This window comes from Mastigoproctus giganteus, chromosome 8 (genome assembly GCF_048544385.1).
Source record: "Mastigoproctus giganteus isolate SK-2022 chromosome 8, ASM4854438v1, whole genome shotgun sequence".
Classification (NCBI taxonomy): domain Eukaryota; kingdom Metazoa; phylum Arthropoda; class Arachnida; order Uropygi; family Thelyphonidae; genus Mastigoproctus; species Mastigoproctus giganteus.
In genome coordinates this window covers 126,372,634-126,396,865 of record NC_143582.1, presented here as the reverse complement: position 1 = coordinate 126,396,865, position 24,232 = coordinate 126,372,634, and the positions used below count along the sequence as shown (strand labels likewise).

Genomic DNA, 24,232 nt, shown 5'->3' with positions numbered 1-24,232 from the left:
TTTATTCAACAATATCAGTCTTTTGAATATGGATAATTATACTGTATACCTTTCTTTTAACAAAGCATATAATATAATTATATATATTTTACCATGTACTGTATCTTTCTTTGGAAAGGTATACAGTGAAATTCTCTTAAGAGAAACCTTGTGTGAAAACCTCATTCTTGGGTGGGATCTCTAAGCTTCCCAATGAAAAATCAATCTCATTTTTGAAAAAGTACTACTTTTTTGTAATTCTGTTAGAATTTACATGTGAGGAGGTCAAGTTTTCAGATATCCATGCCAAGAGAATTTTCTGTCTATTGTATGAAAAAATTTTTGAATTGATGATTTCAAATTTTATTGCAAAAGAGAATGGTGGTTAGTTTGGTACTTTACATGAATTTTTCATTTCTATTTCTCAATGTGAATTAATATTAAATTTAGGTTACATATCTGTTACTTTGATTTGAAATTATTTTACTTAATATGCTTTAATTGTTTTTTTTTTTTTTTTTTTTGTTTCTAGGTTTGAAAACAAATTTCAATATGAATTAAAAACGTAATCTGTTTCCTATTAAACAGGAAATTCACTCTGTAGGTCACCCCAGGGGCTTACATCTGGTGAGCATGGGCATGGCACACTCAGGGTCCTGAGCTGGATATCATCATTCTTCTCTTTCTTGGTTATTCCCTTTTGTCTCTCTCTCTCTCTCTCTCTCTCTCTCTCTCTCTCTCTCTCTCTCTCAGGAATGGTTTTTTTTTTTTTTTTTTTTTGCTGGTGCAGCATAAGCCTCAGGCTTCCTTGCACCATATAGCTAATAATAATAATAATAATAATAATTTAAATAAAGAAAGAATTTCCAAAATTATAATTTAGATTAGTAAAGTTCTCTTAAGTTATTTTCAAGAGAGTAAACAATTTGAACTTAGTGGGGAAATGACTTATGAGGGAGTCACTTTATTATTTTATATCTCTTAGAATCAAACAATCTGACTTTTTAGATGAGATAACATCTTAACTGGTTCTACTGTAATTTCAGGTATTCTGTAAGCATAACATACATTTTGAAGTTACCTATAAAGTTTATTAAAAAAATAATTTAACAAAAAAATATGTTATGTTACTCATTGCAACTACATACCCAAATGATCTTAACATTTTACCAGTACTAGAATCCCACAGTATCACTCTGGTATCCCATGATGCAGTAGCTATAAGACAACTATCTGGAGAAAAGTCACATGCCACAATATCATGGTGATGACCTTCAAGTTTCAATTTTAATATATAAGTTTTTGTACTCCAAACATAAGCCTGAAAGAAAAAGCACTACACTTAATGAGGGTAAATCAACTCTATTAAAATAGACTTTTAGTAAGGAAAGCCCATAAAAGATTATAAAATATAGTTCAATACTGAATAAGTAATATGAAGAATGAGCTACGTTATGTTTCATATTTCTAATTAAAGAAGAGGTTTATATTGAAAACAAAAGTTTCCTGCAAAACACTTTTTTTAAATTTTTTTAGAATTCTCTTGTGATCAGTAACTTGGGGACTATGTATGCACTAACTGCAATGCCAGACATGTTTCTTTTCTCAGCTCAGATTGTTTTTGAGGAAAATTTTACTGTTTTCCAATATCCTTCTTTTGCAAATTTGTGGTAAAGTTATTGTTTGTGTAATTCTGAGTAAGTAGGAGTGAGTATTTTTTCAACTGAATGATTAATTCAAGGCATTTTCTACTTCAGAATTGATATGAAATCTTGGTGCCAATTTTGAAGGATAAATCAGTATCAGAGGTAGGTATAATTCTTTATTACTTGTCTTTTATGTAATTGTAAATATCATAAGCTATTTTATGAATTTAACATAACATCTATCATTTCCTAAAATCCGCAAAGCATCACCACTTTTTCTGAGGGAATCTAATTATTGGATGATTTAACAACCACTCATCTCATTTGTCCTAATTATTTGCTCCCGATTCTTTTGCTTTTGAAGTGTATTTGTGCAAATGTCACTCTGATATTGCTCATTAAAGACTTCCTAATCTGGAGGCTCCTTTTTTTTTGACCTTCTTTGGTTCAAATTTTCTTTAACCCATTTCATCAAATTAATCTGTTGTCCCTATCGGTCTCCAAACTTGATGAAGCACTCAGAGCTTTCACTTTCGTTGAAACTCAATTTTCTGCAATCTAACTTTCTCAACTGTAAAGTAATTTTCCTTGATGATTTAATGCTTGTAGTTCCAGATGGCTTAAAGTTTTTAGCTATTATTGACTTAGAGAGTATAGACTGTGATGTTTTTGTTATTACTAATGATCCTAAACAATTTCTTCATTTACTTACTGGAATACCAGATAATCCTAACACACCTAACAATCTTGATGTTTCCATCACTAACAATCCTTCAGAGTACACAGTGAATGTTTTGTTGTTCTTTGTGTACCTAAGATCACACTTAGTGATATTTTCTTCTCCAATGGGACCTCTGAACCATTACTATTCTCTACCTTTGGCATTACAACATGTGTATAAGATTCAGAATAGTACAGATAAAATTAATGATTAATGAGAGAAGTATCTTCTTACTGGTAAGTGGCATAAAAACATGGGAATATAAATATAGAATCTTAGGGAGTAATATAAAATGCAACTTGTGAAGTTTATATTCAGGAAAATGGTTGGTAGATAATTTGAATAAATTATCCTCCACGGTGGCTGAAGTAGAAAATTTTGGCAATACTTAAGGCAGAAATGGATGGGCAATTTCTGGCAATGAGAATAATATAAGCAATCAGGGAGTTTTTTTTGTTTTTTTTTTTTTTTTATTTCATTTTCTGAGTGATGCAAAAAAAGTTCACTTCCTTACATCCTTTCATGTCTGGACAACTGTTTTAAATCTCCTAATCCTAATATTTACTCAGATCATTCATGTCACTGCAAATATTCTTTTATGAATGAAATCGTTTATTTCTCATTCTACACTAAACTATTTCTCCAATCCACTATCATTGTTTTCCAAAAATTGTTCTAAGGCTGTTCAGGATAAGAATACAGAATATTGCAATTGGTTTGTATTCAAATCGTCAGCTTCACCTTCTACCTACACTAGAGAAAACAACAGTTTTAAATAAGTTATTAATAATAAAATTTGGTTTTAAAAGTTACAAGTAAGAAACCTGCCTTCTGTTCAAATGGTACTTGCATCTTCTGTCTGTCCATACTCCTACCTCTGTTAATTCTGATGGTTCTATTGTGACTTCATCTTAAAAGAAAGCTGACTTATTGGCATTCTTACTTTTCTTATAACTCTGGCACTCATGATCTTAATAAATTTTCTCCATTTATATTGAACATGTTTCATTTAATGGTTTACTTGATTTCCTAACAGAAAGAAATCAGAGAATCATGAACAATCTTGATGCAGAGGCCTGATGGCATTTCTCCACTTGTCCTTAAAGCTAGATCTCTGGAGTTAGAGATCAAGTTATGTCACGTGTTATCTTTTTATTCTGCTATTCCACTGGTGTTTTTTTTTTTTTGTTCTGAATGGAAATTTGCTCATATCCTGGCAGTATCTAAAATTGATCACATATCCCTCCCATACAATTAATGCCTATTGTACTTAACTCTTTCCAAAGTAATGGACAAATCTGTGATCCACCAATCTGATTAAAAATCACCAATAGACAATGCATCAATAGTAATCAACTAGTGACAGCTTGGATTATGCCAAGATACTACCATCTCTGGATAAATCACATGAAAAGTGGGGAAGAACTAAAGGAGTTCAAACTTCTAAGGATTTCATTTGGGTCTGGCACAAAGGCTTTCTATGTAAGCTTCTTTCTTATGATCTGCTTTCTGATTTATGCAAAATGAAAGCTAATTTCCTCTCTGACTGCTCACTGCTAATAATGAATAGCAGGCTCTCTTAACTTCTCAACTATCAGGAATAAGAATATTCTGGATGTAAAGTTTGATGGCACAATGTTGCTTGATATTCATCTACTCTTTTTTTTTATGATGCAGTCTTTTTTTGCATTCAGTTTGTGTGTGTTTGCCAACACAACACAAACTGAATGCAAAGCATTGTGATTACTCTTGTACTGTAAAGGGGGTTCAACCCACATGCTGATTTAAGTTATGTGCGCTGCTACTGCATCGTTTTATAAAATCAGTCTCACTAACTCTTTCTGACAACATCTACAAGTTGATCTGTAAGATCAACTTGTAGATGTTGAAAGAGTTAGTTAGAAAGTTAGATGTTGAAAAAGTTAGTTAGTTAGAAAGAGTTAGTTAGCTGCTTATGAGAAATCACTAGCTAAGAAAGAAAAGAACAAGAAGTTTATTACATATGTGAATACAAAGAAAAGGAAAACAAATCAGATCAAACCTTCACATAATGGGCATGCAAAAGTCTTAGATGACCCAGCTGATGCTACTGATGAATTCAACATGTAATTTTTATTGATGTTTACAAACAAAAGGTCCTTCAAGACAAGGAGAAACTGTTAGTGAAGTAGAGCAGTATGAAATAGATACTGAATTACAGAAGATTGTTTATTAGAATTTTTTTTTTAACCTAAAGACAAGCAAGGCTCCTTGTGTTGATGGCATATACCCAGTAATTTTGACAGAGACAGCAAGAATGTGTAATGAACCATTATTTACGAGAATATCATTGAACATGGGAAAGATAACTCTTAACTGAAGAAGCCAAAGTATTACTAATCCATAAAGATGGCTATAAGAAAAAAAAAGTGAGTTACTACAGACCAGTCGGTCTGATTTCAGTGGAAGGGAAAATGATGGAGGAGATGACTAAGAATGCAATACATGGACATCTAGCTTGAAATGGTATTCTGAAGGAAACAGTGTTATCTGTTGTAAAAGGTGGTAAACAAACCCTTAGCCATAATTATGAGAGCATCCCTGGATTCAAGGAAAGTCCCCAGAGACTGGAGACGTGCAACTATATCACCAATTCACAAAGGTAGATCAAAATGTGACAGGAGTAATTACAGACCTGTTAACATAAATTACATTCCAGAGAAAATAATAGTCACTGGATAAAGAAATAATGTAGGACTATCTAGACAGGAATGCAGTTATACTGCAGTCACAGCATGGATTTCATAAGGCATGAACTTGTCTGACCAATATGATTGGATACTACGATGCAGTAATAAAGGAACTGGATGCTGGAAAATTTTTGATACTACTGCACATAAAAGACAAGTTCACAAATTGGAGCAATGTGACATTAAGGGCAAGTTATTGTTATGGATAAAGGGATGGCTGAATGGGAGAAGGCAATGAGTGGTCATTAATGGACACTGTTCCTCATGGACTAATGTTATTAGTCGGGTCCCCCAGGGCTAAGTGCTGGGCTCACTATTGTTTTTTTTATTTATAAATATAGTATCATTTCACCTTTACTAGTAACATTTATTAATGATACTGGCGAAGGTATATCAGGCCTTAATGTCTAAGTTTGCAGATGATACAAAGGTTAGTAGGGTGGTTAAGGAGTAATCAAGGTAAGCTACTGCAACAAGATCTAGAAAAATTAGGCAGATGAGGCAAGAAATGGCAATTGAAATTTAACATTGACAAATACAAGGTACTGAATATGGGCTGCAGTAATTCCAGATTAATGTACAAACTGTGTAGTAATACACTCAGGGTATTTTTATTATTTATTTATTTATTATACTAGGCATTCCCTGCCAAAAACTGGTATTCCCGTCATATCATAATACTCTACTTAGAAACACAGATACATGAATCCACTTATGCAATATACATAAATACATATATTTAAAACACAGATCCAGTTAGTCCAGTAAAAAACACACAGGAACTATAACCCTGTCAGATAGGAAGCTCACTAAATCGCCATCAGTCCATCAATTATAAAAAGTGCACATTGCTGAAGTTTGACTTAAAAATTCCACCAGAAAGAAGAATCCATGTTAGCTGACTTAATTCAATGAAGTCCAAAAGAAGTAATGGGCTCACCAAAGATGTGCTCTCCATAAGAGGTACATCTTGGCAGGCTGTAAACCAAACTAAGTCCACCCACCACCAACGTCCAGAGACTAAGCCTCTGTGAGGCGATCTGATTGAAGTGTTTAAGACTTTGAATGGATTAAGCAGGCTCAATGCTGATGGGATCCTTTATCTTGCTCACATTACACATGGGAGGGGGGATATAAATTCAAATTGAGGAAGGATGGTTGCAGGATCGATGTATGGAATGGAAGTTTGCCATTAGCCAGTGGGTGGTTGATTGTTGGAACAAATTTCCATCGGTTGCTGTAAAATGGGATTCTCCCCCCCCCCAGCTGATGCTGTATAAGCTTGCTTTCTTGAATCATTTGCCACTACTAATACAAAACAATTTCGGAATTTAGCAATGCTTTTAACTTTGTCCACACAGTTACTTTAATGAGGTTCCAAAGTTGTTGACAGCAGATCAAAATCGAACAAGTGTTGTTCATGATTGGATTTCAAGGAAATCCAATCATGAATGATATGTGGGTTCATCACTTTCAAGCAAGAGACAAAGGAGCAGTCCAAACAGTGGAAACACACCTCTTCTCCCCCTTCCCCTCAAAATAAAGCCACAGTGGTTCCCTCTGCTGGCAAGGTAATGGCATTAGTTTGTGGGATGCTGATGGAGTGTTGCTAGTGGATTACCTTCGGAAAGGCTGGACAGTTACGGGAGCATATTATGTAGACCTAAAAAGGCATTTGCATGACACCACCAATGATAAATGCTGAGGAAAACTCAGCAAAACCTGTTCACAAATCTGTCCCTGCCATGGTTGCAATGCATAAGTGTGGCTTTGAAAACTTGGATCATCCCTCATGTTTACCTATTTCCTAATTTGAAAAAAACACCTGGCTGGCATAATTTTTCCCACTGACAGTGGCATCACTGCTATAGTGGATGCATTCTAGAGGTCCAAGGGAAAATTTTATTTGCAGCTGGATTCAATGCATTGCAGCATTGGTGGCAAAAGTATTGACTCTAAAGAAGACTATGTTGAAAAGTAATATGTTATCACACTCTTCAAATAAACCCTTCATACTCAGCCCATGAACTTTTCAAATTCCCCTGCATTTTAACCCAGCATGGACTAAGTTACCAAGCAAACAGTTATGGAAGATATGCAAGTTCATCTTGATATGAGTGGAGCCATAAGACTATCACAACACTGATTTGTTAAGGGGAAATTGAAACATTCACTACTTCTTGAATGCAAATATGCATTCATGAAGCAATGCACTTGTACATTTCAAGTTTGGTCCCACCACTGCCTTATATAGTGGGCTTAACAACCTTCCTGTCTCTACAAGCTGCTTTATAAATCATTAATAGGACCCCGTGGGTCCCCCATGCCAATCAGCTTTAGATTTTAATCCATTTGGAGGGGGAACCACCCTACTTATAGTATCATTGAAGTATCATTACTCACCAAAATATTTTTAAAAGGGACCATTCCCACCACCAAATTAATTATACAATCACGCAAGTGATTGTATAATTAATTCAGTGGTGGTGTAGTCTCTCCGCCAATTTCGATAATTCTAAAGTGTAGATCACCATATCTCCTCTCAAGTTAGTAATTTTCCACTATTAGCATACATTTTCAAAACACAGCTAGAAACACCAAAAGACCATATACAATCAATCAATCATTACTATTAACAAACAATATGATACTTAATCCTACCCACCACTTTTTGATGGGAAAACATCTTTGGTGGCACCTACTAAATTTCGGACTGAAGCAAAACCAATTTGCCATGAAAATGTGAAATGGAAATGATGCAAATTATGTCACTTCCAAAATGGTGCTAACTCAGTCACTAACATTGATTTGGTAGAGTAAGTAGCAGGCATGAGCATAAAATGTTACATCATTCATAACTTTGGTTCTAGCTGTTTGATTTTAAAATGGTTCTGATTTTCCCAAATATGTTTTCACATAAACATCCTTTCTGCATACAGGGTACATAGGCATTTTTTTTTTTTCATTGAGTTGCACTATTCCTTTATCTGACCCTTTCACAAGTACTACTGAATAGTACCTGTTAAACTTTGAAATTGACTCATCTTTTATACACGTGAAGCTTCACGAGATTAATGCTGTTTATTTTTCAAAAATCGTATTTTCAGTTCTGTAGGTTTCTTTGAGGTTTTAATGTTCAAGTTTCAAGAATTTAATAACTACAAGTAAGTGTATAATGTTATAACCTGAAAATGATTAACACTTTTTAACTTTAGCTTACTGCTTGCTAATATGAGGTGGGGTTCAAAAAGATTTGTATTCACCTAGAAGTAGTAGTAGTGGCATATGATGCAAGAAAGCAAGTGTATGAGCTTATGCATCAGCCAAAAAAAAAAAAAAAAAAAAAAAATCACACCATTCCCTCCAAATGCCTGTCCAGTTCCTCCTTAAATTTATTCAACCTATCAACTTCCACAACGACAGATGGAAGTTTGTTCCAGCAGTTAACCACCCGCTGGCAAAAGGCAAATTTCCGCACATCTATTCTACATCTGTCCTTTCTTAATTTGAATTTATGCCCCCTTAGGTTCGTAATCTGAACAAGTGGAAGGATCCCATCAGAATTCAGCGTGCTCAACCCTTTCAGGTGCCTAGTCTCCAGCCACTGCAATTTGCAGAACTTAAGCCTTTCTTGGTAAGAGGATCCCTTCATTTCTCTCACCAATCTTGTTGCCCTTCTCTGTACATGCTCAAGCAAATCTACATCCTTCCTAAAATGAGGCCTCCAGACCTGCACGCAGTACTCAAGGCGTGGCCTGACCATTGCCTTATACAGAGGGACAATCACCTGCTAGCAAAATTCCTATATATCATTGACAAAACCCCACGACCTGCCCTGGCAGCCTGTCTGCTTTGCTCAGAAAACTTCATATCTGACTGCACAACTACTCCCAGGTCTTTTTCATTTTCTACCACCTTAAGTGTAGTACCACACAGTTGGTACGTTTCTCTGGGGGTTACTTCTATCCATATGCAGTACTTTGCATTTGTCAAGGTTAAACTTCAGTTGCCACTTCTTAGCCCATCTGACCAAATTATCTAGATCCTGTTGCAGTAGCACACTGCCACTGCTGTCATTAACAACCCTGCCAACCTTTGTATCATCTGCAAACTTCGACATTAAGCCTGATATACCTTCATCAATATCATTGATAAATATACAAAACAACAGTCGACCCAACAGCGAACCCTGTGGGACTCCACTAATAACATTAGTCCACGAAGGGTAGCACCCATTGATTACCACCCTCTATCTTCTCCCACTTAACCATCCTTTTATCCATTGTAGCAACTTACCCTTAATATCATTCTGCTCCAATTTGTACAATAGTCTTCCATGAGCAACAGTGTCAAAACCTTTCCTGAAATCCAAATATATGATATCAAAATTATTTTTTGCAAGTAGTTGTGAAGAAGGTTGAAACAAACACTGTGTATTACCCAATTTCAAAATACAGGTAATCCTTGTATAATGCGGACGTTAGGTTTCAGATATATCACGCATCATAGAAATTGCATTATATGAGGTTCATGTTTCATATAAAATGTAGGGTTATGTTCCGTAGTGTTTTTTTAATTATAAAAACAACAATGACATTCAACAAAAACATATTTTATTCATTCAAGAATTCATGTAACTAACTATTTAACAGATACATATCAGTAATATAAAATTATAAAAATTAGAAATTTTACATAATGCATAAATTATGTAAAAAATTTATGCATTATGTAAAAGATTTATGCAATTACATTGCACATAATGCATAAATTTCAAAATTAAAGAAATGGATATTTTAATCATCATTATTGTCTTCCGAAAAAACATTTTGTATGTTGTTATCACTTGAAATCTCTTCGACATCATTTGTATAATTCTCACTGGGTACTTCAGCTGGTTTTCTTATCAAAAAGTCGGTAAGACCTTACTTACCACTATGCTGCAATTTTTTATTAAGTTCATAATATGAAGCTAAACAACTGTCCAATTGTCTTTTGAATTTTTCCGACCGCTCTGTTGAGGGATCATTATCCGTACAATAACTTCCTAACTTTTGTGCCAAATTTAATCGCTCTGCTAATTTCTTTAGACTGAACTCTTTAACGGACTCAGCACAATCAGAATCTTCAGTAGAAATTTCCTCACCATTTGTATTTGGTTTGCCGTCTTCTATTAATTGAACCAATTCCTCTTCATTTAAATCTGTTTCTTCATCAATTAATTCAAAATCCCTCACCACCACAAATGTGTGCCAGGTTTGTTATACGACTTAGTTCAGCATCCACAGGAGGTACGAAATTTTGATTAAGGACGATACCAGGCCATATTTTTTTCCAGCAACCTTTCAGTGTAGAGGGTTTTAACCCCTTTACACATAGAGAAATAATTTTTATACAATTAAATATTGAAAACTCTTTCCACACTTGAGGCAGTGTCATGTTTGGATTAGATTCCATTTTTTCCAAAATTAATTTGAATGTTTGACAAATATAATACGCTTTAAATGTTGAAATTGTCCCTTGATCAAGGGGTTGAATAAGTGACGTTATATTAGGCGGAAAATAAATTATTTTAATATTTGGATGGGTTACATTTTTCGAGTGCCCTGGTGCTTTATCTAAAATTAGTAAAATTTTAAAGTCGATATTCTTTTTCTTTGTGTATCTTTCTATATCAGGCACAAAACAGTTAACAAACCAATTTTCAAATATGCTAGCTGTAAGCCATGCCTTTTTGTTGGCTCTCCAATAAACAGGGAGGGTGGACTTGTCAATCGCTTTCATAGCACGAGGATTTAAAGATCAGTTAATCAACATTGGTTTTGTCATGTTATCACCTGATGTATTACTACAAAACAGTAGAGTAATTCTGTCTTTAGAAACTTTGAATCCAGGAGCTGTTTTTTTCATTTTTCAATATATAAGTGCATTTAGGCATTTTTTTCCAGTTTAACCGAAATTCGTCTGCATTGAATACCTAGTCTGCACTATATCTACCTTCTTCAATGATTTTTAAAAGTTATTCTGGGAATTTTCGGGCAGCATCTGCGTCGAGCTGAAGATTATGCAAAGAAAATTGTTTTTTAAAATTTTCGAACCAGCCCTTACTGGCACAAAATTCATGATGAGAGCTTTCTTCTGAAAAATCTTGTTCAAGTTCTTTTAAATAGTGATAAATTTTGAGGGCTTTTTAAAGTTTCCACCCAAAGGCATTTTCTTGTGAGTACAATCGTAAATCCAAACCATTAGAGATTTCTCCATTTTTTCCATTAAAATATCACGTACATGAGCACCGCGTTTTGCAGTTATTGCTGACCCAGCAATAACACTATCTCTGATTTTCTGCTCATTTTGTTTGATTGTACGAATTGATGATTCATTTAAATTCAAAGTCCTTGCAACAACTCCTTGTTTTTCTCCATTTTTCAACCGATCCAAGATTTTAATTTTTTATTGGAGTGAAATGAATTTTCTTTTCAATGTTGGTTTTTTTCCTTCTTTTGCAGTTTTGGTGGCCATTACTATAAAAAATAAATTTTTTATTTGCCAAGGGGTATTCCCTGAATAAATTCACTATTTATAACTACTTGTGCAACAATTAACTCTTTATAAGGTAAAAAACTGTCACTACACAAAAAAATATGTATGTATGTATGTACTTGCATGTTTCCCCTTATATAAATTCGGTTCTGACAACTACACCCGTTATACGAGCAGACATAAATTTAACGAACATAAAGTTTGATTTTTAAGTTGCGTGATAAAGTGTGTGAAAAGAAGCGATACAACAATTTGTAGATCGGGTTATATCGAAACTATGACCGTGTCATACAAGGATAGCCACAATTTATAAACTGTGTTATATCGAAACCATGACTGTGTCATACAAGGATAGCCACAATTTATAAACTGCGTTATATCGAAACCGCGTTGTATAGGTATTGCGTTATACGAGGGTTACCTGTAGTCACCAATAAAAATTACATAATTTTGCTACCTCTCAATACATTTTCAGTTCTTCTGTAGAAGTTCTTTGATTGTCCTTCAAACCATGACTTGGCACCAGAAATTACCTCAACATCAGCAATAAAATGTTTTCCACAAAGAAATGACTTCAGGAGAGGAAAGAGGAAGAAATCAGAGGGTGTGCAAGGTCAGGGGAATAAGCAGGACACAGGAATATTTCAAACAAATATTCATGGGCATACCTCATTGCAGTATGTGAAGAATGAGCATTATCATGGAGCAGGTGCATATCTTTTAACAGCTTTCCCCATCTATTTCATTTTATAGCAGAACATAACTTTACGAGGAGGTTGGAATAATATTTTGCTATCACAGTACAACCCTTCTGAATGTGATTTGTTGTATTACACCACGCTAATTACAAAATATCAACGGCATCACCTTGCCAGCACTTGGTTGCACTTTTGCTTTTTTTTGGTGGGGGGAGAGAGTGATTCTGTTTTGACATTTGTTTAGTTTCAGCATCATAATGATGGATCCAAGTTTCATCCATGGTGCCTAGATATGAAAAAACTCATCATGCTTTTCTTGGCACATTGACAACATTTCATGTGCACATTGTATCCTTTCATTCTGGTATGGGATCAGAAGTCTGTGACCCCATCTAGCAGACACTTTACTCATATGTAACTGCTGATGGATGATGTTCTCCACAGACCCTACAACAATTTGGAGCAATGCAGCCAGTTCATTGATGATAATAAGATGATCTTCAAGGATTAATGCCTCAACATTTGCAACACTCTTTTCTCTAACAGCAGTTGGCATTACCATTAATAGAGGCATATGATGCAAGAAAGCAAGCTTATGCAGCATCATCCAAAAAAAACCCTGCACCCATTTCATTGCTCCATTCATTCCAAATACCTCTCCAGCTCAACCTTAAATTTATTTAGGCTATCAACTTCCACAGCAGAGGATGGACGTCTGTTCCACCAACCAACTACCCGCTGGCTAAAGGCAAACTTCTGCACATTTATCCTAATATGCCTTTCCTCAATTTAAATTTATGCCCTCTCAGGTGATCATTCTGAGCAAGAGGAAGAATCCCATCAGCATTGAGCATGCTCAACCCATTCAAGGCTTTATACACGTCAATCAGGTCACCTTGCAGGTGCTTAGTCTCCAGACACTGTAATTTGCAAAACTTAAGCCTTTCTTCGTAAGAGCAACCCTTTGTTCCATTCACTAATCTTGTTGCCCTTCTCTGTACAGTTAGTACTCGTATAACACGTGTTTACACTCCACGAATTCGATCATACACGATTTATAAATAGGGGAACAATATCTTATATAACACGAATCGAATTCGCTTATGCACGATTCGCCTTTGTGTTTACAAGAAATGGCAGTCGAACGCGGAATCACCCCAACCAATTGCAACACAATAGGAATGAAGATAACATTCTGAAAATGTATTTATGTTTTTTATATCAGTGAAGAGGAAACACATTTCGCCATAATAACGTAAAAACCGGCACAATTCCAGCTATCGGTATAATTGCAAATGCAATTAGATCGAGTTTACTACCAGTTTATAACAGATTCCACTAGCAGGAATGCAACTGGAAATTGTTTTTATTGTTTTCTGGTAGTAACCCCTAGAAATGTGCTTTAGTGAAATGTGAGGTGTTAGTGTTTTTTTTTTTTTTTTTTTTTTGATTTGGTAGTTGTTGGCGCATCGGCTTCTGTGGCCATATTGCACCTCCCAAGGTTTTTGCAGTACTTTGATCCAAGCCCGAGGCGGGAATCGAACCCGCGACCTTTGGGTTGCCGGGCAGGTACTTTACCCACTCGGCTAGCCCGGTCGGCTAGGTGTTAGTGTATCTCTGCCTTTATGGTGTTGTTTATTCAGTTGCTACACGTGCACAGTTTTGTTTATGTGTATCAAACGTGCCTCCTCATTTTGTAATTGTGCTTTATTCCCTAAAAATGAGTAAAATACTTAAAAGGTGTGAAAAGGAAGCATCCTGGTTAGACACTGCAGATTCAGAGAGAAAAAGAAAAGCAATATCGATAAACAGAGGCGGACTGGATCAAAAATTCTTACCCGGGAAAATTATAGTGGCCTCATACTATGGTTTATGGCCAAAATCACACCGGCTTCCAGCCCACCGGGGTTTCCCCGGTAAGGCTTATGGCCAGTCTGCTTCTTTTGACAGAGAAAAAATATGAAATTGTGAAACGCTTTGAGCGAAATGAAAGACCATGTGATATTGCACGTGCTACAGACCTAAATGAGGCAATGCCGAGAATTACAAAGAATGCAGAGAAAATAAAAACAACTTTGATAGCAGGAACAACTCAAAGTGTAATTAAAATCCATTAGATTAAGACACAAAGAATTGGAAAAGATGGAACGGATGTCATCTGTTTGGATACAAAATCAAACAAAAAACAAGTTTGTTTACGATAGAAACAAAAGCATTAGCAATATTGTATTACGTAATAGTCATAATAAAATACTTACGTATTTTATTACGATTATTTATTGTGTTTGGTAAAGTTTTGGTTACAAATGTGTGTTCAATCTTGGGTGGTCGGCACCTAACCCTATTTTTCCCATAGGGCCTGTTGTTTATATTGCACGATTTTGCATTGTACGAGGGTTTCTAGGACCACAACTATCATGCTATACGAGGACTGACTGTACTCATTCCAACAAATGAGGCCTCCAGGCCTGTATACAGTACTCAAAGTGTGGCCTGACCATTGCCTTATACAAGGGGATAATCGCCTCCTTATCCCTGTATATCATTGACAAGACACCATGAGCTACTCTTGCAGACTGTCTGCACTGCTCAGAAAACTTCATATCTGCCTGCACAATTACCCCCAGGTCCTTTTCATTCTCTACCACTGTCAGTGTAGTACCACAGAGTTGATACGTTACTCTGGGATTACTGCTTCCCATAATGTAGTACTTTAGATTTGTCAATGATAAACTTCAGTTGCCACCTCTCAGCCCATCTGCTCAACTTTTCTAGATCCTGTTGCAGCAGCGTACTGTCATTGGTGTCCTTAACAACCCTTCTAACCTTCGTGTCGTCTGCAAACTTGGACATTAAGCTTGATATACCATCATAAATATCATTTATAAATACAGAAAACAACAATTGACCTAACATTGAACCCTGAAGGACTCTACTAATAACATTAATCCATGATGAGGAGTGTCCATTGATTAAAATTCTCTGTCTTCTCCCAATCAACCATCCCTTTATCCATAGCAGCAATTTGCCTCCAATACCACACTGCTCCAATTTGCTCATCAGTCTTCCATTTGCAACAGTATCAAAAGCCTTTCTAAGATCCAAATATATGATATCAAAGTTATTCCCTGCATCCAGTTCCTTTGTGACCACATCATTTTGTCCAATCAAATTGGTCAGGAAAGACTTTCCCTTAACAAAACCAGTCTGTTTCCGAGCTATAACTGAAGTCTTGTCTAGATGATCCTGCAGTGCTTCTTTAACCAATGCCTCCATTAATTTTCCTGGAACAAAAGTTAAACTAACAGGTCCATAATTACTTGTGTCGCCCTTTGATCCTCCTTTGTGAATTAGGGTAATATTTGCACATTTCCAGTCCATACGTACCTCCCCTGAGTGCAAAGAAGCTCTCATAATTATGGCTAAGGGTTTGCTTACTTCCTTTAATATAACTGGATAGATCCCATCCACCCCGGGTGCCTTTTTTATGCTTATCTTCAACAATTTATCTACCACTTTCCTCTCAGTTAATACAAAACCATGTATCTCACTGCCAGAGTTTAATACACCTCTGGCATTCCCCTCCCTAAATAACTCCTCATGTGTGAATGTAGATGCAAAATACTCATTCAGTTTGTTAACCACCTGAGCAGGATCATCAACAGTTGAACCATCAATATCCAGTGGACCAATCTGATTCATCCCATTCCTTCTAGAGTTTACATAGGTAAAGAACTCTTTGTTGTTTTTCTTTGCATCCTTTGCCAAAGATTTCTCATAATCTGCCTTTGCCTGCCTGATCTCCTTTGTGACTTGGTTACAGACCATATCTTACAGCTTATATCTATCATGGTCTTCCATGTCACCCATTAATTTATATGTGTATTCCATGCATTTTTCTTCTCTGCCACATGTCTCATTAGTTCATCTGACATCCATTTAGGCCTAAACCTTGAACCATATTTCTTAGTTGGTATGTAAAGCCTAGTAGCTTCCAAGATAAATTCTTTGAATGCGTCCCATTTTGAATTTGCTGTTGGTGTCTTCATCATCAGTTGGTCCCACCGTATAGAATTTAAATACTGTCTCAGACTACCATAGTCGCTTTCACGAAAGCAAAAACCCTTCCCTTTACCCCCGATGGTAGTTACCTCTTTGAGTAAATACCACTTCAGCACACTGTGATCAAAGCCACCTAGTGGTTCCTTTATCTGCAGATTCTTAATGCATGAAAAATCACTACTGATAATCAGATCAAGAGTATTACTCCCTCTAGATGCCTTCTGAACATGCTGATATAGAAAACAATCATCCAATAAATCCTTAAAAGCCTTGCTAGTGTGTGAGTGACCAACCCACAAATTCCAGTCAACATCTGGGAAATTAAAATCCCCTATTATAAGACTCTCTGATTTACTGGCCCAATCTATTTCCCTGTACGGTTTCTTATATACTCATCAGAGTCATTAGGCCTATAGCACATTCCTACTCTCAATTTTGATCTCCCAATGTTTGTCACACCAAACTCACTCGACACTGCACTGTCCAGCGATGTCAACTGGCTTCACTTCTTTGGATTTTATGCGTTTCTTAACTAATAGCATAATCCCTTCTCCCTTCCTGTACACACTGTACTCCCCAAATTCCAGCTCTGCATTCCTTATATCTGTGTGACACCACATCTCTGATATCTCAACAATATCTGCCTTTGATATTTTGAGCAATACCTGAAATTCATCAAATAAGATGCAGCTTATACCACTTCAGCCAAAAAAAAACAAACAAAAACCTTCTCATTTCACCCACCATTCACTCCTCCAAAAGCTTGTCTAGTTCTGCCTTGGATTTATTTAAGCTGTAAACTTCCACATTGACAGATGGAAGCTTGTTCCAGCAATCAACCACCTGAAGGCTAAAAGCAAATTTCTGCACATCTATTTTACAACTGTTTTCCTCAATTTGAATTTACGGTCCCTCAGATGTGTAATCTGAGCTAGAGGAAGACTACCAAAAGCATTGAGATTGCTCAACCCTTGAATTGTCTGATTGCTCACTTCAATCAAATCATCTCACAGGTGCGTAGTCTCCAGACAGCACAATCTGCAGAACTTAAGCCTTCTTAGTAAGAGAAACTCTGTTCCACTCACCAATCTCATTGCCCTCTCTGTACTCATTACAGCAGCACTATATCCTTCCTAAAATGAGGCCTCCAGTCCTGTATGCAGTACTCAAGGGTGGCCTCAACCCTGTCTTATTCAAGGGGATAATCACCTCCTTATCCCTGCTAGGAAAATTGTTGTATATCATTGAAAAGACCACATGAGTTACTCTTGCAGCCTTTCTGCACCGTTCAGAAAACTTCATATCTGACTGCACAATTACCACAGGTCTTTTTCACTCTCCACTTCCCTGTTGCAGTATTGCACAGTTAGTATGTTACTGCTACCCATATGCAGTACTTCTCATTTGTCAATGTTAAACTTCAGTTGCCACCTCTCAGCCCATCTGCTCAATTTTTCAAGATCCTGTTGCAGTAGCATACTGTCATTAACAACCCTGCCAACCTTTGTATCATCTCTAAACCTGGACATTAAGCCTGATATGCCTTCATCAATATCAATGATAAATACAGAAAACAACAATGAGCCCAACACTGAACCTTGGGGGACTCCACTAATAACATTAGTCCACGAAGTGCAGTGTCCACTGATTACCACTCTCTGTTTTGTCCCACTCAACCATCTCTTTATCCATAGCAGAATCTTGCCCTTAATGTCATACGGCTCCAATTTGTACAGCAGTCTTCCATGTGCAACAGAAGCAAAAGTTTTCCTAAAATTCAAATTCAGTATATGGTATCAAAATTATTTTTTGCATCCAGTTCCTTTGTGACTACACCGTAGTATCCAATCAAATTGGTCAGATAAGACTTTCCTTTAACAAACCCATGCTGTTATTACAGTCTGGACTATAATTGCAGTCTTGTCTAGATGATCCTGCAGTGCTTCTTCAACCAGTGCACCTATTGATTTCCCCAGAACAGAAGTTACTCTAATAGGTCTGTAATTACTCGTGTCACCTTTTGATTCTCTTTGTGAATTGGATGTGTGCAAATCTGTCTCCTTGGATTCAGAGGAGGTCTCCATAGGAGACCTCCTCTGAGTCCAAGGAAGCTCTCATAATTATGGCTAAGGGTTTGCTTAATTCCTTTGCTGCCTCCTTTAATATAACTGGATAGATTCTATCCACTACAGGTGGTTTTCTTATTTTTAACTTCAACAATTTCTCCTCCACTTTGCTCTCGGTTATTACAAAATCATTTAGCACTCTGAAAGAGTTTGATAAATTTCTGGCATTTCTCTCTCTAAATATCTCCATATGTGTGAATGTAGATGCAAAACACTCATTCAGTTTGTCAGCTACCTGAGCAGGATAATCAACAGTCGAACCATCGATATATGAAGTGGACCAATCTGATTCATCCCCTTCCTTCTAGAGTATATATAACCAAAAAACTTTTTGCTGTTTTTCTTTGCATCCTTTACAAAAGATTTCTGATAATCTGCCTTTGCTTGCCTGACCTCCTTTGTGACTTGATTACAGACTAGCTTATATCTAGCATAGGCTTCTGTGTCTCCTGATAATTTATATGCATCCAATGCATTATTCTTCTCTCCCACAAGTCTCATTAGTAGTTCATCCAATTAGGCCTAAACTTTAAATATTTCTTAGCTGGTATGAAATTGTCTAGTAGCTTCCAAGATTAATTCCTTGAATGCTTCTCGATTAGAATTTGCTGTTGGTAACCTCATCAGTTGGTCCCACTGTACAGAATTTAAAAAAATCTCTGAGTCCAATGTAGTCACCTTTACAAAAACCCTTCCCTTTACCGCTGATGGCAGTTATATCTTTGAGTAAATCCCACATCATTACACTGTGATCACTGCCTTCTAGCTGTTCCTTTATCTGAAGATTTCTTAATGCATGAATAATCACTGTTGATAATCAGATCAAGAGTATTACTCCCTCTAGTTGCTTCTCGAACATGCTGTGGTAGAAAACCAACATCCAATAAAACCACAAAAGTCTTACTAATGTGTGTGTGTGACTAAACCACAAGTTCCGGCCAACATCTGGGATGTTAAAATCCTACATTATAAGACATTCTGATTTACTGGCCCACTCTATTTCTCCGTACAGTTGTTCATTGTACTCATTAGAGTCATTAGGCTTATAATCCACTCCTACTCTCAATTTTGCTTTCCCAGTGCTTATGTCAAAAGAAATTGACTCAACTGCACACCCATGTCAAATGGATGCACTTCCTTAGATTTTATGCGTTTCTTAACTATCAGCATAATCCCTCCTACCATTTTATCCTGTCTATCCTCTCTGTACACATGGTACTCCTCAAATTTCAATTCTGCATTTCTTATATCTGTGTGATGCCACATCTCTGATATTCCAACAATATCCCCCATTGATGTCCTCAGCAGCACTTCAAATTCATCAAATTTATTTACTATACTCCTAGCATTGGTGTATATGCAAGTATACATGCACCTGTTCTTACTCTTATTTACCATAACACAACCTATGTATTTACTTGTTCCATGATGACTCCCAGCAGCCTTTGAAATCCCCAGAACCTTGCTTTCCAGGCTGTTTTTCATTCAAAAAGAAGAAGTGCAAGAATCACTTTCACCTCTGCTTGTGGCCCGTAAATCTATCAGTCTGGGAATCTGCCCCCCCCCACAATTTAGCAGTTTTTCGACCCACCTAACACTACCTTGATAGCATCAGCAAATATTCTTGCATCCTTTCTATTTAAGTGTATCTCATCCCTGTAGAAACAATCTCTCCTGTTAACATCCTGTTAATTTAACTGATTAACTGACAATACTACACTAAGTTAATGCACTGATACGTATTACACTATCTAATTTTACGCTATACATTACATTATCAAGTTCCAGATATATATGCTATCAAGTTACAATATACCATAATGATTACAATGTTAAATTAGTTATATTCTGAGTTAAATTAGTTAAATTAGTTATATTATAAATACAAAAGATATCTGCCTAACAAGTGATTAAAACCTTAAAACTACATATTAATGTAGTTTTAATCACAATTAAAACTCTATTATTCTGCATTACTGGTTACGTACTGCAGTATGTGTGCCAAAACACTGATATAACAATGATGCGAGTTGTAATTTACATAATCACTAGCAAAATTTAAAAAATAAGCTAACGAATGCTACTAAGTCTATTTAACTTTTTTGTAAAACACAATTTAACATGTTAATTAATCAAGAATACAGTAAAAATTTCCAAAAAACTTATCCGTTTGCAGGAGCTCGAAAAGTCTACCTTTGTTGTTGTCTACCTACAACTTAATTTGTTGGGCATTCTGAGATTTCTTTATCATGACTGAGGTTCTTCTGCACTTGCATTGTTTTCATGAGTGTGCAACAACACTATAACCTTTGAAGTCTTTTCAATAAACAGCAACCATTTCTTCATGGACTGTTTTCCCTTTCAGAAAAATTGGAACTGAATCACTGATCTATATTCCACATTATCCATTGTGACACTTCATTCAGTGCTGCAAAGAAAAAAAAAAGAATTCTAGCATTAGCATTAGCTGAGGCATATGATGCAAGAAAGCAAGCTTATACCGCATCAGCCAAAAAAAAAAAAAAAAAAAAACACACACCCTTCCCCATTTCACCCATTCGGTCACTCCAAATGGTTGTCTAGTTCAGCCTTAAATTTATTTAAGCTATAAACTTCCACAACAACAGATGGAAGTCTCTTCCAGCAATCAACTATCCATTAGCTAAAGGCAAATTTCCACACATCTATTCTACAACTGTCTTTCCTCAATTTGAGTCTATGCCCCCTCAGGTTCTGAGGGGGCATAGACTCAAAGTTCTCAGGTTCTCAATCTGAGCAAGCAGAAGTATCCTGTTAGCCTTGAGCCTGCTCAAACCATTCAAGGCCTTACACACACCTCAATCAGATCACCTCGCAGGTACCTAGTCTTCAGATGCTGCAACTTGCAGAACTTAAGCCTTTCTTCATAGGCACACCCTTTGTTCCTCTCATCAATCTTGTTGCCCTTCTTTGTACTCGTTCTAGCAACTCTACATCCTTCCTAAAATGAAGCCTCCAGACCTGTATACAGTACTCAAGGTGTGGCCTGATCATTACCTTATACAAAGAACTAATCACCTCCTTGTCTCTGCTAGCAAAATTTGTATATATCATTGACAAAACTCGATGACCTGCTGTGGCAGCCTGTCTGCACTGCTCACAGAACTTCATATTTGACTACACAATTACCCCCAGGTCTTTTCCATTCTTCACCTTCCTGAGTGTAGTACCACAGTTGGTATGTTTCTCTTGGGTTGCTGCTACCCATATTCAGTACTTTGCATTTGTCAATGTTAAACTTCAGTTGCCACTTCTCAGCCCATCTGCCTAACTTTTCTAGATCCTTTTGCAGTAACATACTGCCTTTAGTGTCATTAACAACCCTGCCAACCTTTGTATCATCTGCAAACTTGGACATTAAGCCTGATATATCTTCATTGATAAATACACAAAACATCAATGGGCACAGCACCAAACCCTGGGGGACTCACCAAATAGCATTAGTTCACGTAGAGCAGTGTCCATTTATTACCAATGTCTGCCATCTCCCACTCAACCATCCCTTTATCCACTGCAGTAACTTGCCCTTAATGCTATACTGCTCCAATTTGTACAGCAGTCTTCCATGTGCAACAATATCAAAAGCTTTCCTGAAATCCACGTATATGATATCAAAATTATTTTTTGCATCCAGTTCCCTTGTGACCATATTGTAGTATCCAATGAAATCGGTAGACAAGACTTCCCCTTAAACCCATGCTGTGTCTGAACTATTGCTGCTGTCTTGTCTAGGTGATCCTGTATCACCTCTTTAACCAGTTACTCCATTATTTTCTCCAGAAAAGAAGTTAAACTAACGGGTCTATAATGTAAATTGGGGATACATTTGCACATCTCCAGTCCATGGGGGAGCCTCCCCTGACTAAGGATGCTCTCAGAATTATGGCTAAGGGTTTGCTTACTTCCCTTGCTGCCTCCTTCTTTATAACTGGATAGATTCCATCTGCCTCAGAAATTGTCAGATCAAAAGCAAAATTTGTGTGGTTGCTACAGAGAGTTCAAGATAATCAACAAAAAAATTTTTTTTCTCTCTATCACAATTACTTCTGGATGAATACAAATCCTTTTTTTACCCTCTCCCCATATTCTGATAAGATCTATTATACAATACAACTCCACTGATCAAATTAAAAATCTAACTTATATTATACTCTTAGTAAATATAATAAGAATATAGCCAGTTCTGCTATAATGCGGGTACATGCGTTCCTAAAAATCTCTGTGTTATGGTATTTTGCGCATTAAAAAAAAAAAAAGGCTTATGGGGGAAAACAAGGGATAGGTGCAGAGCACTCAAAAAAGTTCAGTCTGGTAAATAAAATACTAAAAAAAGCAATGCAAATTTGCTGTAATGTGAGTGATATATTAGGGAACAATGCAAGTATAATGCGATTTTCACATTAGCTCATGCTAATGTGAAAGGTCGCTGACCTTTCCGCATCCTCCGTATTTGGTGGTGACGGGCTCGAACCCCGGTCTAATCAAGAAGCATGTACTATGCACTATTGCTGCTCCTTCCCACCTGGCTACGGAGGTGCCTTTAGCATTAGTAGAGGCATATGATGCAAAAAAGCAAGCTTATACAGCACCAGCTGAAAAAAAAAAAAAAAAAAAAAAAAAACCTTCCTGTTTTACCCATCCAGTCACTCTAAATGTTTGTCTAGTTCAGCCGTGAATTTATTTAAGCCATTGACTTCCACAATGACAAATTTGTTCCAGTCAACCACCTACTGGCTAATGGAAAATTTCCACACATCTATTCTACATTTATGCCCACTCAGGTGTGGAATCTGAGCAAAAGGAAGAATCCCATCAGCACTGCTTGTTTCAAACCATTCAAGGTTTGAAATATACACCTCAATCAGATCACCTCACAGGCGCCTAGTCTCCAGATGCTGCAATTTGTAGAACTTAAACCTATTTTGGTAACAGCAACCCTTTGTTCCATTCACTAATCTCGTTACCCTTCTCTGTATTCGTTCTAGTAGCTCAACATCTTTCCTAAAATGAGGCCTCCAAACCTGTATACAGTATTCAGGTATGGCCTGACGATGGCCTTATACGAAGGGATAATCACCTCTTTATCCCTGCTAGCAAAATTGCTATATATCATTGACAATATCCCATGAGTTACTTTTGTAGCCTGTCTGAACTGCTCAGAAAACTTCACATCTGACTGCACAATTACCCCAGATATTTTTCATTCTCCACTACCCTAAGTGTAGTACTGCACAGTTGGTACATTACTCTGGGGTTATTGCTACCTATATGCAGTACTTTGCATTTATCAATGTTAAACTTCAGTTGCGACCTCTCAGCTCATCTGCTCAACTTTTCTAGATCCTGTTGCAGTAGTGTACTGTCATTAACAACCCAGCTAACCTTTGAATCATCTACAAACTTGGACATTAAGCGTGATGTACCTTCATCAATATCATTGATAGATATAGAAAACAACAATGGGCCCAACACAGACCCCTGGGAAACTCCACTAATAACATTAGTCCATGAAGAGCAGTTTCCATTGATTACCACTCTGTCTTCTCCCACTCAACCATCCTTTTATCCATTGTAGCAACTTGCCCTTAATGCCATATGCTCCAACTTGTACAGCAGTCTTCCATGTGCAACAGTATCAAAAGCTTTTCTAAAATCCAAGTACATGATATCAAAATAATTTTTTGCATTCAGT

General features: G+C 36.6%; 1 protein-coding gene across 3 annotated transcripts in view; it reads right to left on the bottom strand.

Annotated features, from left to right (window-relative positions):
- The window catches only part of LOC150081810 (WD repeat and SOCS box-containing protein 1-like), a 193,487-nt gene that overhangs the window by 46,709 nt on the left and 122,546 nt on the right, over positions 1-24,232 (bottom strand). For all 3 annotated transcript variants that reach the window (XM_090379714.1, XM_090379713.1, XM_090379716.1), the window contains one exon: positions 1,128-1,300. In XM_090379714.1, coding sequence (XP_090235840.1) covers positions 1,128-1,300 — 173 coding nt within the window. The remainder of the gene's footprint in view (positions 1-1,127; positions 1,301-24,232) is intronic.